General features: G+C 33.1%; 1 protein-coding gene across 27 annotated transcripts in view; it reads right to left on the reverse strand.

Annotated features, from left to right (window-relative positions):
• Positions 1–16,624, reverse strand: part of WDR17 (WD repeat domain 17) — a 123,342-nt gene that overhangs the window by 33,269 nt on the left and 73,449 nt on the right. For 18 of the 27 annotated variants that reach the window (XM_071214015.1, XM_071214020.1, XM_071214045.1 and 15 more), the window contains 9 exons: positions 12,947–13,038; positions 10,602–10,684; positions 8,690–8,776; positions 5,846–6,010; positions 3,448–3,650; positions 2,381–2,530; positions 2,165–2,295; positions 1,744–1,869; positions 566–721 (listed from right to left, as the gene is read on the reverse strand). In XM_071214015.1, coding sequence (XP_071070116.1) covers positions 566–721; positions 1,744–1,869; positions 2,165–2,295; positions 2,381–2,530; positions 3,448–3,650; positions 5,846–6,010; positions 8,690–8,776; positions 10,602–10,684; positions 12,947–13,038 — 1,193 coding nt within the window. The remainder of the gene's footprint in view (positions 1–565; positions 722–1,743; positions 1,870–2,164; positions 2,296–2,380; positions 2,531–3,447; positions 3,651–5,845; positions 6,011–8,689; positions 8,777–10,601; positions 10,685–12,946; positions 13,039–16,624) is intronic. The other 9 variants (XM_071214089.1, XM_071214080.1, XM_071214085.1 and 6 more) reach the window with 1 other exon arrangement.

Here is a 16,624-nt window from a genome sequence, read left to right on the forward strand (position 1 = left end):
ACCTCCCAAAGGTCACTACTCTCCTTATTTTAACAGCACAGATTCACCCTAACCTTTTGTAAAAAAATATGTTGTTGTTTTTTTATTCAGTCCTCTATAAAAAATCAGGACACAGCTTAGGTGCATCCTTCACCAGATGTTCCTCAGTGCAAACACTTCCCCTGGCCATTGTGGGATTTAGTTATGACAAATAGTATTAGGCAGGGAATTCCACTATGAGAAAAGTATCCAGTACAGATTTTTGTTTTGATGAAATAAAGAGTCTATTCCAGGACAGTGGTTCGCAAATGTCAGCATGCATAAGAATCATCTGGAGGGCTTATTAAAATAGAGTGTTAGGCTCTATACCAGGAGTTTCTGATTCTGTAGGGCTGTAAGAATGGGGCCTGAGCATGTGTACATCTAACATTCCCAAGTAACACAGTGCTGGTGCCCTGGGGACGTCACACTGAGAACCACTATTCTAAGTAAATTGACATCATAGTGGCAGAGATCTAATTAGGACTGGAAAAAATATGCTTAATAGTCAGTACTTGACTAATATTTGCTATTTAGGCCACCTTACCTCTCCAAGTTCAACCATAAGTTCACAATATCTCTGAATCTGTCCTAATCTCAAGTGTATTTCAGCAGCTTCTTTCAGTCTTTCCTCCTTAGTAGGTGCACCAATACCTCCACCAAATTTAGACATCTTGACTGTTGTTAGTTCTTGGGCTTCTGACTGGTTCGAGAGAAAACAAAATTGTCTAAATTTCTGTTATACACGAGTTAGTGATAAAAGAGGATCATAAAAGCATTACATGAATATGTCTTTTAAAATCTGTATCACTGGAAATTAATTATTGAAAAATCAATACTTTCCATAAAATATGATACCTCTTTACAACAATATTTTGGTGTGGGTATGAGTTTGAGATGAAAAGGAGATGCTGAATCCCACTATACTCAAAACTTTTTAGGTGTTTTGTTTACTCAGAAGTCCAGGTCAGAAGACAGTAATAAAGAACTATAATATACATCTAGTCAAAAAAAAATATATAAAGGCCTCTAATAAAAACACTAAATTACTGCTTCACTCTAATTGGCTCCAACACTTTTCATAGGTTTTGCATTTATTGCCATTAGGTCTTTAATTTGTGATTAAAGAAAAGAAGTACTTCTACAAAATAACTGTTAATTATGCCCATCAATCCACATCATTGATGCAATTCTCTCTATACTCTAAGAGGTACATTAACCATTGATACCTTATTGCAAATATATGTTATTTCTTCTTTTTGGTCCCAGGATTGGTTTTGCTGTTATCACTGGGTATAGCACCAGGTATGAAGTAACTAATTTCTTTGCACTGAAATGCATAAAAAGCTATAATATAATCGATTTTAATTTTTAAGAATCCCCAAATACAGTCTTATTAGGTCTTCTGAGACTAAAATAAAAGTATTCCGTATGTGACAATCATCTGGTAATAAGGTAAAGATAAAGCATTTCAAGAAGTTCCAAGTGACCTTTGAAGAATTTCACTAAATTCAATTCCATGAAAACTATGACTGCCTTATTCGGTTCTAAAATAATTCATCCTCTCATGACTGGTTTGCCCAAAGAGTCACCTCCATGTTCAATTATTTCATTCTACCAATTCTAATTACATAGATTTATTTTTTATCATTTATGTATTTTGATAGTGAAAAAGAAAAAAAACAAATTTTGCTTGAGTAAGTAATATTTGCATACTTTACTTACTGTTCTAAACTTAACTAGATGTTTCAAATGCATTATTCCTTTAGAGTAGTTCTGAGGAAGTAAGCTATCATCTTGCCCTTTTATCACAGCGACCAAGTTCCATAAATTGTTACTGCCACCTGGAGACTAAAAAGTTGACGGAAAATAACCAAATATATAATAGTGAGTAAAAAGACGAGCACACTTTTGCATCTCCAAAATATATAATGCGGGCATACCTAATCAAAAAGTTAATAAAATAGCAACTATACTTTTGATCATCTATTGTTTGGGGTTTTACATTTGTTTTCTTGCATTGTATAAATTATTTTAAGGGGGACCCACTGACTACATGCAAATAAATGACTACATAATGACAACAGATATAATGATTTCTTTAGCTTAAGAGATAAAATTCATGTTTATTTCCTACAATACTTACTGATAAGCATTCTGAAAACCATCTTAGCTTTTTCACACGAGGATTACCAGTTAGTTTCTCTATTTCTTGTTTAATATCTCTTGACACTTTACCACACAACAGAGGAGGACTGCCTTTCTCGACAGCGTAATCTGAAGAACAGACATAATTCAGTGAGAAAAGATCACTTACAAAATATGATTTAAAATAAAATTAATACCCATATATGTTCAATACCAGTGTTTCCGATAATTTCTTCCCAAGCTCTGTCTGCCAGAATATTTATTTGTAAAGGAGTGATTAAAGGTGTTAATGACCAGAGTCTCACTGTAGAATCACGGGAACAAGAGGCCATCGTAAACGGGCGACTTGGGTGGCATGTTAAACCTGATGGAGAAATAAGCCTATTTTAACTGAAGTAAACTTTGAAAAACATGTTTATTTTACATGTACCTCATAAAAATTCTACACAGAAATTCTACAGAAATATTCTCAGAGTCAAAGTACTTTTTAATTGTATTTAATTAATATATTGGCTGAAAATCATAAAATAATATAAAGAACTATTTAGAGTAAATAGAAATATAAAATTGAATAATGATTATAAAGCAAATGACTCATGATTAAAATGTTGAAATTATATTTCAGTCAGTTAAGCAAGTATTCTATAGTATCAATGGGGGCAAATGATAATGTGAGTTAATGGAAGAGTTGGGACCTATCAATTTAGAACATCAAGAAAGGTATTCTCTCCCACATTTCCTCAACTAAAAACCCTTGGAGTAAAGCACATAGATATAGTGACAGCACTGGGGTTACTTTCCCAGAGGCTATACATGAGAGTAAAGTGATATGCAAAACATAAAGAATCTTATTTTCTATATCCAGCTCAATTATATTAAACAAAACATTGTACTAAATATTCAAAATTATTATTGATTTCATGTTCTCACCTCTGAGAAGTGAGAAAAATCCAAGCAATACATGTATGGGTATACATATGTGAGTATGTGTGTGCGTTTGTGTGTCTACAGAAACACAGACTCCTCAGAGAGAGAGAGAGACAGAGACAGAGAGAAAGTTACCATGGTGCTTACAATAACTATTTTTTCTGATAATTTCTGATGATTTTTTTCTACTATATATCTTTGGTATATTCTGATTCTTCCATAATAACCATGTATATTTTTCAGTCAGAAAAAATATTCTTTTAAGTGAAACCCTGCAGGACTACTTAAAAATAGTGTACTGCTCAGAAATAATCACCACTGATACATAAAAAGAAGAAATAAGAAACGCTTTACCATAAACATCTGCACCATGATCATACACAGTATCCAAACAAATTCCTTCTCGAGTGTCCCATACTTTTATAGTATAATCCCAGCTGCCAGAGATTAGCAGATAAGGAATCTCAGTATTCCACATTAATCCCCTAACAGGTGCGGTGTGTCCACTAAGAATATTTATACAAGCATCTTGAGTATAATCCCAGATTCGAACAGAACTGAAAACAAAGCATTACATACATTTCATTCAAGATTATTATTTATCTAAAGTATTAATATATCATTAATGGGTTACAATAACTATTTCTTCATATATTAAAAAAAAGCATTTTCTGTTTCCAAGTATATTAAGATTCCCTTCTTTATATCAAATGGAAGTGAATATTTAACTAGGCTATATACTATAATGTATTTTTTCGCCTTACATTTACTGGTCATCTGGTACTGATAATAAATACATTATTCCACAGTTTATATGTTCAAAAATAGCATCCTTAAGTTAAATAGCCAGAATAGATATAGACAAAGAGAAAATATGACCAATAAAACAGATATAGTAATTTAAAAGCAGTTATCTGTACACCATTAAAGTACAGCATGCGTGATGATAGTATTATTTAGGAAAATCAATTAATACTTAAGCTTTTATTAATATAATAAGTAACTCCTTCATGTTTTTCTTAGTAAAATAATTTGCTTGATCAGTGTGAAATCAATCTCGTATCAAGTAAAAATTTTAAATATAACTGGATTCATGATATTACTTGAAGCTACTGATTGTACAAAGTACCAATGTTACTGAAATTAAAATTTGAACTCAAAACCAGTTTAAGACCTTCAAATGCCAATTTTATTTGGACAAATCACAATATTTTCATTAGTAACAGATTTATGCTAACCGGACAATACCAAAATACCAATATTTTAAAGGTTTACTGTATATTAAAGGTGACACATTAGATATTTTTATTTCAAGACATATCTTTTCCTGCCATATAAAGCAGCTTCTTTTTCTTCTTATCCTAGTAGAAGACAAGGTATCCAGATACATAAGCTAAATTTTGTTAGTACTCATTTTAAAAATAAATCATTTAAATTATTATAAGTTTGATATCATACCTTCATAAACAAGAATATATTAAAGTTGGTTGTGTCAAAATATTTTAAAGTTATCTCTGGAGTCACTAGAATAATTATCCTTACTTTTATGACATGAGTTAGATTAGGCAAATACTAGGCTTTGAGGTCCCAATATATGTTTGTTAAACATAAGAAAGGCTTTTAGGTGCCCCACTGTATAAAGGGAGTGTCTAAAGCTTCCCAGGTTGAAGTACAGTATTTGGGGGTCTGCAGTAAATATATCAGCATTTAATGGTTCCCAATTTTGACTCTTAAATAAAGGTGAGAGAGAACAAAAGTGAGGTATACCTTCACTTAAAATAATGGCTACGAAAGGGACCAATAACTAGAATTTAGTAAAATCTTTCAGCTTTCATTACCACAGATCAGTAAAGAGCTTACTGCTAAGTTTTTGAGGAAAATTTCTTAGACAAGATAGAAGATTATAACTTTTTAATGTACAATGTAATTTAGAGGCTAAAGTTTAAGTTAAAAGTCTGGAATAATTTCATAAATGGACCCATGCTCACTTTAACATGATAACCTTATGAGCAGCAGCATTTCAAGTGATAACCTACAAAAATCTCATGTTTGTTTCTCTTATTAAATTTGGAATTATGCCAAAATTTCAAGATGAAAATATTTAATTATTCAATATAAAAATTGTGGTTGCTAGATAACATGACTTTTACTTTCATAAAGTAAGATTTTCCTTAAACATACCCCATTTCAAATAGTCACTGAAAAAACCACACTACACAAATCTATCCTGATTGAAGATAAAATATAGACAGGATTTCAAATCTCTCACTAGCCCAATAAAACATGTTAAGTCACTCTGATTTCTAAAATATCTTTTTTGTGCTAAAATTCATGATCATCTTTTATTCCATTCTTAATGAAAGCAGAATATAGCTGTTTTCCATTTTAAATATAAGAATGTTCTTAAAACAAAATCTTTCCTGTAAGTTACAGAGATTTCTTTTTTCAGATCATCCATTTTCCCACTGAGCCTTATCAAATTTTTGTTTTTGTCAACTTTGTTGTGAATAAGATAAAAACAAGCATCCACATTAAGTACAATATATAAATTAATAAAAATCATGAATATATTAATAAAATACATATGGTAGAGTTGTGCAATGTTTTGGTTGAATGCAATTTGGTACTTGTTAACTATACACACACTTGAAATATTTTCATATATAATTTGGTCACATAAATATGTACATTTCTAGGAACAAACAAGTTTGTGACCTTATACACTAGAAAATCAGAATTCAAAAATACATACCCATCATCAGAACCACTGCAAAGAATTCCTTCCCTCAGAGGAGACCATCTAACATGAAACACCTTTGCTGTATGCCCACTAAATACTTTCAATGGTTGGTCAGAGCTGGTGGCTACATAATAGACTCGAACATTTTTGTCTTCACAGCCAGTGGCTATCATGTCTCTGAAATATCATCAGTGACACGTTAAAATATGGAAACTTTGATATTATGTATTATTAAACATTTTTTAATGTAGGAGAGTTCCAATTTCTAAAAATAGAATATCTTGACACGTTCATGAAGTTAGACTAAATACTTATTTAAGTAAATAATTATGCTATTGCTCATTTGCAGAAATTGCCCATATAGAAAGTGTCTCTCTCAGTATTCAATCTTAATTGGTTGAATTATTTTATTTATTTTATATTAGAAGTAATGATAGTTCTATTCCTGTAAGTCCTTTTTCAAAATATCCAGGTTTATTAGTTCTTTTGGATGTTTCTCTTAACATCATATGTTGTATCTTTTGGGCTTTAGGAAGGGTCTTCAATGATGAGTGATAAAACTGGCTTACTTTCTGTTAAGCCAATGATTAGGGCATTTGGAGAAGGATGTAGCAAGTTTACAAAGAGTATAATGTTCCCTCCTGGACTTGCTCTAGGAAAACTCCCTATGGACCAGGGGTCTCATCTGATAGTAAGTTACAGTCCTGGTTTCCCTCATTCTTTAGTAGCTTCCCTCTTGAGATGCTTCAACTATTTGATGTAACACAAGGATCCCCTGGAAATACAGTATGTGGGTATGATGTTCTGTTGGTCTTTGATTATTAATTTCACAAGGGAGTAAGCTAAACAACAATTTTTACCGTGGTGGTCTCACTTGAAATGCTGTGAGGAAAGGAGTTATGAGTACTAGGCACACCTGCTGAAGTAGCAGCATGACACCTGCTGAAATCACGTCCCTGCCAGAACAGTCTCCCTAAGCAACATCTTTCTTAACCAATGAAATGTATTTCATTAACACGTAATTTCTATTTCAACTGACCAAGTGCTTTTTAATACTGTAAAACAGAGAAATAAGAACATGGAACTGTTCTGCTGACCAGGAGGCTGGTTCCATACAGTTGCATATTAAGCAAATATTTATTGAACCCTTCTTTTCTTCAAGGCACCTTGTGGGTTATCAACACAGGGTTTGCTAAGAGCATACTGGTGCACAAAAATAACACAGCTGCTGCCCCCAGAAAGCTTACCCTCTAGAGGGTTAATTTAAAATTAACAATTAAAAATTAGCTTTATAATTACATTAAGTGCTCCAAAAGTATATTATAGGTGAGGTGGGGGGGGGGTTGGTAAGACTTTTCTGTGGAAGTGGTTTTTGAGGTGAGAGCTGAAGAATAGGTAGAAGTTATTTATATCCAGCCTAGGTGGGGTGCTTGGTCTGGGGTGGGGAGTAGAATTCTGGATAAAGGGGAACAGCATGACTAAAGCCTTGAGGTGGAAATGAGCTCAAGAAACTTTATTCTAATGTGCCTAGATGCAAAGAGTGAGGAGGAACTGAGCTTGGAAAGAGACTCATACAGTAGACAGAAACCAGATTATACAGGACTTCCCTTACAGAGCTTGCTCACATTTTGCATTTTATCCTAAGATGATGGAAAAGTACTAAAGCCTTTAAGCAGTAGAATGGTGTGTTGAGATCGTGTTTTTAAATGATCATTCTGATGGCAATGTAGAGAAGGTGGAGTGGAAGAAAAGGAAGTGGTAAGAAAGGATACAGATTTTGGAATTGATTTAGAGGGCTTTTGCAAAAGGCCAAAAACTAAATGTTATTGGTTTACTGGCAGGGGAGATAGTTGGAAAAAGAAACATATTTAGATGGAGGATATCCCAGGAATTGGTGATTAATTAGAAATGGTAATTGAGGGATGATAGGGTGTCAAAGAATTCTGGCGTTAGCAGCTTTGTAGTTAGCCATATCAGTCACTGAGGTAGGAAATACGGGGGAAAGCTAAACAGTTCATTTTGCAAATACCTTCTAACAGTGTGTTTAAAATTTACTGAAAAATACATAGATTTATCATTTTATATGGTAGGTGGTTTCACACCTAACATATGTATAATAAGGTTTTATTATTTAATCTGTATGTTTCCCAGTTGTAGTATGGAAAAGCATAAGACAATTCACATTATTTTAGGTGTCTCTAAAGAAAGTTTGACTTTTAAAACATGATTTATATACTATCACACAGTGGTTTAAAACAGATTTTGGGAAGTGCAGTGAGTTAAAAGTAACTGATTTTAGTGGAGGTTTGGTTTGAATTTAATTTTATTCTCTTCTGACTTTTACATGGTCAATACTAGGCTCTTAAACACAATTGACTTTTCAAAAGATTATGAGACTATTCATATCAGGTCCACATCTTGGGAAAATATCCAATGCAGAGGCATTAGTACTAGGTAGGGGCAAAGGAGAGTCATGGTGAAACAACACCAGAGCACAGAGTCTGTTTTTTTAAAAAAGGTTTAGTGAAAGATTTTATTCCTATCATAGAAGCCACACATGGATTAGATTCATTTCCAATTTTCATTAGTTTACCCTATGCTGTTTTTGTCCAAAGTAGCAGAAAGTTGTTTTGAGAGCAAGAAATCAGTATTTCTAAATAGTATAAAAACTTCATGGAATAAAAATGGACTGTTAATATAATGAAGCATTTACAAGGCTCTTTCTCAATTGTAGGCCAAGGGGAATATTATCTAAAAAGAGTGACAAATATTACCTACGGTAATAGCATTTAACTTTATGGTAATTTAAAATCTACTATATGTAATTATTCTTATTTTAAGAAAAAAATTACTTACTTGTTGTTTTGACTCCAATCACAACCAAAAACCGCAGCTGGATGTTTATATTTGTGTAGCACTTTACCATCAATTGTTCGAATAATACTGAAATTAATTATAGTATGTTAAAGTAAAAAAAAAGCATAATTCAATACATAATCCAATACATAATTCAAGGACACAAAATCAGGTTTGTATAATTCAAATGTAAATACCTCAGGATAGAGACCTTGACTGTATAGCAAAAGGAACATTTAAAAGTGTTTTATAAATGATATGATCAATTATGAGTATATTTAGATCACATATTAATTATGGTCAGCAATTTAAAGTTGATAAGTTTTGATTTAGAAAGTATTTTCTTATAAATATTTTAATTGAGGAAAAACATAGTTTAATATATAAGTTTTAAAACAATTAAATAACTAACCTGAATTAGATTTTCAGATTCAAATTTAGTGACTCAAAATTTATATTTAGAGCAACTCTTTTATATGGTTGGTTCCATGTGCTATTACATGAAGACCAAGATATATAAGTTAATGTTTTTACGGTAGATTCTCAGTAATATAGCTAGTATTTTGAAGGATACTGCCATTCCTCCACCAAAGATTCTATATACTTTAACTGCATAAAAGAAGCTCTAGTTCCCACTATATTATTACCATAATGCAAGAGCTACTGATTCTATTAGGGAAAAAAAAAGCTGTGTATAAATCAATGTATTATGAGTTTTCTACGTCTTTGGAAAACTCTCTCTTATATATCATTAAGTCCACCAAAACTTTATGAGGTTACTGGAGAGTGATGGTGCCTTATGCTTCTAAATATTCAGTCACTGAATGTGATATGTATCAAATAAATGGTGTCTAAAATATTCAGGCTAATAATGTATGACTTAATTAAAAAACTCTTAGGTACATCTTTTGCATCTTGGTATCTGTCAATTAGCAAACATTTCTTTTTAAGGAAAAAAAGTCACTAAGAATTTTATTTCTGAATATTTTAACTTCCTGGTTAAAATATTTTTATCCTGGTTAAAGTAGCTTTGCTTCCCCAAACTACAGTATTTTCCATTAAAATTAAGAAACAATGAAGAAAAAATTGTTCTGGGTACAGCAAAAAACAAACAGGAGACACACACTTTTCTATTTTTCAACAACCATGAATGTCTATACTGCAGGATTTCCTACCTGCCAAAGATAACTAGAGGACAGCATTATTTGATTAGAAATATGTTTTTAAACCAAAGGCATTTCTCACCTATGTAGTTTTACTTAGAAACCTACTTTATCCTGGAATTTAACTGAAGTTTGAAAGCATATATTTCTGAAACATGAGATCAAAGAAATTAGCTCCTAAAAGAAGTACTTCCCATATGCATTATCTTATTCTTCCTTGCAAAGGCATTTGATTGTTTCACAAATAATAGCATCTACAAAATGGTGAACAGATTTTTAGAGCACAGTATAGTTCATGAATCATCTGTGAAACTGAAATACCACTCCCCCCCAAATATAATGTGAATTATTTATACTCTTTAACAGCACTTGGAATTTCTTTGAGGTAAAGCAGTCTTTAAGTTATAATTCAGGTCGTATTTTCATTTAGAAATCAATGACTATCTGGTTCATTTACTTATTCATTTTTAAAACACCAATTATTTATTACTGATAAATCACAGGACTATAGATGTGCTTATACAGGATAATAAGGTATATTCATGACACTTACAATGAAACCTCACTGAATTTTTTTTACAGGAGGTACCAGGGATTGAACCCGGGACCTCATACATGGGAAACAGGCACTCTACCACTTGAGCTACATATGCTCTCCTCATTGGATATTTAACGTACGTGCTAATACCATACACTAGCTATTATCAAATGCACCTTTTAAAAAGTCTAATTTGATACATAATACTTACCAGAAACCATCACCACTGCATGTTGCTATTCTTTTGGAATCTTTATGACTCCAGGCAATGCAGAATATTCCATTTTTTCCATGCTTCAAAAAATGCAAAATACCTATCAATAAGAAATAATTCACCCCTTTTTTCTCTTATTTATTTACTTCTTCTAAGTATTAATATTACTTTTCTATTAGGAACTTTCTCCAGATGAATTAAGAAATATATTACTGACAATAGCAGAAGGCTGAATATACACTTAAAGACAGTATTAAGAGAACATAAAACTGCCAAACAATTTATGTTTTAAGACACAAAATGCATCTCTATTTCTTTTTGTTGGACAAAAGGTAAAGAGCCAAAATCCCCATCTTCAGCCATATGTAGAAATAAGCCCTGTTCAATGTGTTTTCCCAGGAACACTAGTCTGGAGATGAAACTAATTATCTACCTTCTCTCAAACCAAGTGCTACCACAATTGCAGCGTGAGATAGTTGCAAATGATTGTTATTTTTCATTGTTCCCCTAAAATTTCAAAGTTTTGTTTTTACAAAAACAAATTAGAAGAGACTCAAGGTTATTCCTATAATAAATCATTCTGAATTTACCTTTTCCCCTGTGTTGCAGAACTGGTGAAGGATACAGTTACAGCTGGTATGATAAGAATTTTTTTAAACAGAGGGAATACATTATGTAAGGAATTGTCATTCATCAATTGTGTCATTGGTAAATAAAGGCTGTGGTTAATCAATTTCCAAATTTTAATTTAAAACATTTCAATTTTATATGGTACTTAAATTGTAGTTAAAGTTAAGAGAAGAATAAAGTGACTTTTTATCCTATGTTTTCAGGTTGCTTTAAATATATAGATTCAAATTCATAAGACAATTGCTATTTCACTGTTTTTACCTTTGGGGGGGGAGGGAAGAGTAGACTTAAAAAGGTGGATAAAAAATGGAACTAGCCCCCATATTCATTCCGCTTAAGTGCTGGGGGTCTGCTATCAGTCTCCTCTTGTCTCATAAAAAGTACAGTTATGGCTTTCTATTATCCTGAATTTCCTTTTGTGAGGTGGCTATAGCTTAGTTAATAAAAGCTGGCACTGCTAATTTTTCCTATATCTACTATTCAGGATTTAAATAATTTTGATACTGGTCTTAACTGTGCTAGTAAATGCTGAGAAAGATACAAATAAGGGACGTCCTTGATATTCACGTGTCGGGTTGCTGGAACCAAGCTGCGGACTGTTCTAGTGCTAATGGAATGATGGTTTAGGTCATAACATGCCAAGAGGCCACAATAAGAAATCAACAAATACAATATCTAAGGGTAAAATTTTTGAATCTAGGTTAAAAGTTTCATTTCTGGCCCCTTTCATTTTTTTCTTCTTAGATCCCATTAGTTACTATGGGCTAAGTGTTGTTTTGGTGGTGGGAGGCAGAGGACAGGCTTGGGGCACTGCTGAACTGAAAGAGAATTGTATGTGGAAAAAGATGGACAGATACAGCATATATTCTTTGTCAGTGTTTCCTCTTCTAAGGGCAAAATTGTTAACTGGTGGTTGGTTACATTTCCCTAACACTCTGCATTCTCTACATTACTGTAGTACCCCCAGAGACTAAGACTACTAAGGGGCATCTTCATAGGATACCTCAGATAGCTAAACAATTTCAAAGAAATCAAATAATTAATATAAGCTTGACCAGTATTCATTTGAAATGAAACTGTGAGAGGCAATTATAGATCCTATTCATTTGCCCCTCGAATCAAACTTACCACACTATAATTAAATCATACGTATCATCCAAATATTGATGAAACTTGGTTAAAAAAATGGGATAATAATTTAACTCAAAGCAGAAATATTGGTACGATTTGTGATAGCATACATAGGAAGAGGGGAGTTCTGAGGACTTGTAATAGAATTTGAGAACTGGAAGGAAACTTAAAAATTAAATAATCCAATTTTACCACCTTATATGGGAAGAAACAGGTTCAAGACAATAAAAGTATTCTTTCTAGGTAAAAGCTTAATACTAACAGGACTGAGACTATAATTTAGCAGGCATTATTCTGAGTCTAATCTTCTTTCCATTAGTTAACAATTGCCTAGATAGTTTTGTAGAGAATGATTCGAAATTCTTTTGAATCTTCAAGGCAATTTTAGGTGAATTTTTTATCTTAGACTCAGCTACATTTTTCAAATTCACTTTAGTAGATCAACATGCTCTTGGATTTCCTTCCATTTTAGAGAACATATATATCACTTGGTTATTAACTGTTAAATTAAGAAATGGCATTTAAAATATATGAAGTAGTATAGACATTACTTTATTCAGGCAACAATAAACACATCTTACCTCATTAAATCGTTGTACCATTTTGCCCTTTTTAACATCCCAAATGAAAGCACCATTGCGCGAAGTTGCCCCAGCAATACAATTTAAATCACCTTAGGAAATAATTTGGTAGGCATTATTTTAAATGTTAAACACAAATATAATTCTTTCTAATTAAAAAAACATTTAAAGTATAAGGTGAGATTTGCAAAGTAGTTTTATAAAACACTGTTTTAATCATGGAGATACCCAGTACATGCAACTGAAGAGAATAGTGTAATGAATCCCCTTGTATCCATCATTCAGCTTCAAAAAATTACTGAAACATGGTAATCTTGTTTTGTCTCTACCCCCTACTTGACTTCTTTGGAGCAAATCAGAGACTTGATACTATTTCATTAGTAAATACTTCAGTATAGATATCGAGAAAACACAATTAACACAACTAAACTGTCATGATCACAACTAAAAAAATAATAAATAATTCCTCAATATATAATATATTCAGTTTTCATATTTCCTTGACTATTGAATAATTTAATGGTGAGAAAAGTATTCCTGCAAGCAGAACACATGAGCAAACTTAGTTTCTCTACTAAACATATAAACAATGCCTTCTCTTTTTAAGAAATAAAAAATATCTGTAAAAATCAATTTGCTATTAAGTTCCTAGATGCTGAAGACTTAAGGACTTACATAAAATTTTTTTTGTAAGATAGTGAAAGATGTTTTCTTTCTTAGAAGAGAGGAGCAGCTGTCATCTGCCTGGGAGTAAAAATATGCAGAAATTGCTTTGTGATTAATTGTAATGCTAAAAAAAGGTCCTCACTGTATTTGTAGTATTTTCATTCTGCTTCCCTTTTCAGGTTCATAAGTTGATGAGTAGAGGATCACATATTTATTTGCACTTTATTGTCTTTTCCGGTGCTGTTTCACCTATTGTGAAGATGTATACTACAATGATTAAGAACATAAGCCTAAGAGTCTGACTGGCAATTGTCTAAATTGTGATTCTGCCACTACTCACTAGGTATGCCATCTTGGGTAAGTTACTGGACCTCTCTGTTCTGAGACTTTCTTTAATAAATGATGACCATGAGAATCATAAGTAAAATAGAAATGGATGTGAAGAAGGGAATAGGTAAGAGATCTTATTAGTTCACTTTTGTGCCTCATTCCTTAAAGAAGAAAAAAATTTTTTTTCAGTTGGCCCTGTATTTGCAATGGCACTAGATATACCTGATTACTGAAACAACTAGTGTTACTAAGAGTTGCAAGTAAGACATTTTTCTACATCTTCTCCTCATTGTAGGGCATAAGGGGTATGTAAAGTAGTGGCTCTTCAACTCTTAGATATTGTGGAACCCTTCAAAATCTGATTACCATGATATGCCTTGTGTAGCAATTTGATATGGTTATGAATTCCAAAAATTGATATTGGATTATGTTTGTAATCTGGTCTGTACTAGGGCATGATTGAGTTATGATTAGGGCTTTGATTGGGCCACGTCATTAGGGCATTGAATCCCTGCCCCTTGGTGGGTGGGGACTCACCGATAAAAGGCATGGCAAAAGACAGAGTTGAGGGTTTTTGATGTTGGAGTTCTGATGTTGGAGTTTGATGCTGAAGCCTTAACCTGGAACCCCAGGAACAGTGGAACCCTGAGCCCAAGTAGAAGCAAGCCCTGGGAAGAGAGGAACCCTGAAGCCAGAGAGAAGCAAGACCCTGGAAGGAAGAAACCCAGGAAGCCTGAACCTTGGCAGATGTCGGCTGCCATCTTGCTCCAACAAGTGAAAATAGACTTGGGTGAGGGAAGTAAGTTATGCATTATGGCCTGGTATCTGTAAGCTCCTACCCCAAATAAATGCCCTTTATAAAAACCAATCAATTTCTGGTATTTTGCATTAGCATCCCTTTGGCTGACTAACACACTTTGAAAGATACAGGCATACACATATACACGTACTCTAAAAATATGCATAAAACTCCAAGAGAATCCAGACTCTGAATATATTTGAAACCCTTGTAGACATACAGATTTAAGATTAAGAACCCTGGCATATGGGGAGATATGCTAATAAGTAACTTCTAAACTGGTTATAAGGGGATTTTAAATCAATATATTATCTTTGAAACAAAAATAAAGCATTATGAAGTAAAAACATTCTTTTTTAAGTGAAAAATTCATTAATAGGAAAAGCTGGTCAACCAAGATGTTGGCATAAAACAATCCAGGGTGTTGATGCCTTACAGAATCTTTTAACTAGTGCAAAAACTGGCAGAGCCATCTTCCTCAAAACTGCAGAAAACAGTGAAAGGTCTGCAGCAACTGGGTGAATGCTGAATCAAGAAAACTCAGAGAAGCTCATGGTACCCTGCTGGTCCCTTCCAAGCAAAGTGTAGAACCGTTCTGTGTTTCTGTTTCAAGTCTCTCTGGCTCCTTCCAAAGGGAGCAGAGTAATCCCTAAATATTGGGTGGCAGTGTGAAAGGCTGAACCAGAAATCTCCTCTTGGGTTCACCCTCCCAGAACCTGCTTTGGAGACAGAAGCAGCTGGAAAAAAGCTAAAGCAGAATAAGAAACAAGTCAAAGTTGCCAGAGGCAAATGATTACCTGCTTTAAGTCCCATAAAAAGCACCAGGGAGAAGAAGAAAATCTCAATAGGGAGGATAAGGGTATCCAAATTCCTGCAAATAGAGGAATTCCTAAAGGCATGAGCCAGGGCAAGCCTAGGAAAAGACACACACCCAGAAAAGACAGAGAGGACCCAGCATTTCAATTCAAATCAGGCTGACTTTCCACAAGAGCTCTAAACTCTGCAGAAGAGCACCACCCAAGGATTTCTTGCATGTGTTGGTTTGCTTGTTTTTGTTACTTCCTGGCAGTCAAGGAAATCTTAGTCCTATTAACAAGATGGATGTAAACTTTAGGAATAGACAGCTCAGGAACTAAATCCCAGAGTTTACACTTTAAAATATTCAAGTGTACACTGTGCAACAAAAGATTATAAGACAGACAAAGAAACAGGAAATAGCCCATCCAAAGGAAGAAAATAAAAATCCAGAAGCCATCAATGAAGAAACTAGACTTTGAACATACCAAACAACTTTATATAAATGAAAATGAATAAGCTTATAGGTATAAAGAAAAACACAAGAAAGAAATACAGGCTACAAGGAAAATAATGAATGATTACTCTCATAATCCCAATAAAGAGATAAATTTTTTAAAAAAGAATTAAACAGAAATACTGGTGATGAAGACCAAAAACTAAAATGAAAAATTCCCAGTGTATTGGAGATGGTAGAAGATAAAATTAATGAACTCAAAGATAAGGCAGTTGAAATGATGCAGGCTGAGGAGCTGAAAGAAAAAATAAGAAAAAAGAGTGAATAGAACTTAAAAGATATGCAGGACATTATCAAGTGTACCTATATACACATTAAGGGAGTCCCAGAAGGAGAAGAAAGAAAGGGGTGGAAGGAATATTCACAGAAATAATGGCAGAAAAGTTTCCCAATTTAAGAAAAGACATGAAAATGCACATTCAAGAATACCAATGAATAAACTCAAAGACAACTACACCAGGTATATGGTATTCAAACTATCCAATTTTTATTAAGTTTGCCAAGGAAAAAGAGAATGAAAAAGCTGCAAGAGAAGAGGAACATATTATGTACAGGGAGTCCCAAAAGGATT

The sequence above is a fragment of the Dasypus novemcinctus genome, chromosome 1, assembly GCF_030445035.2.
Source record: "Dasypus novemcinctus isolate mDasNov1 chromosome 1, mDasNov1.1.hap2, whole genome shotgun sequence".
In the NCBI taxonomy this organism is placed as follows: Eukaryota; Metazoa; Chordata; class Mammalia; order Cingulata; family Dasypodidae; genus Dasypus; species Dasypus novemcinctus.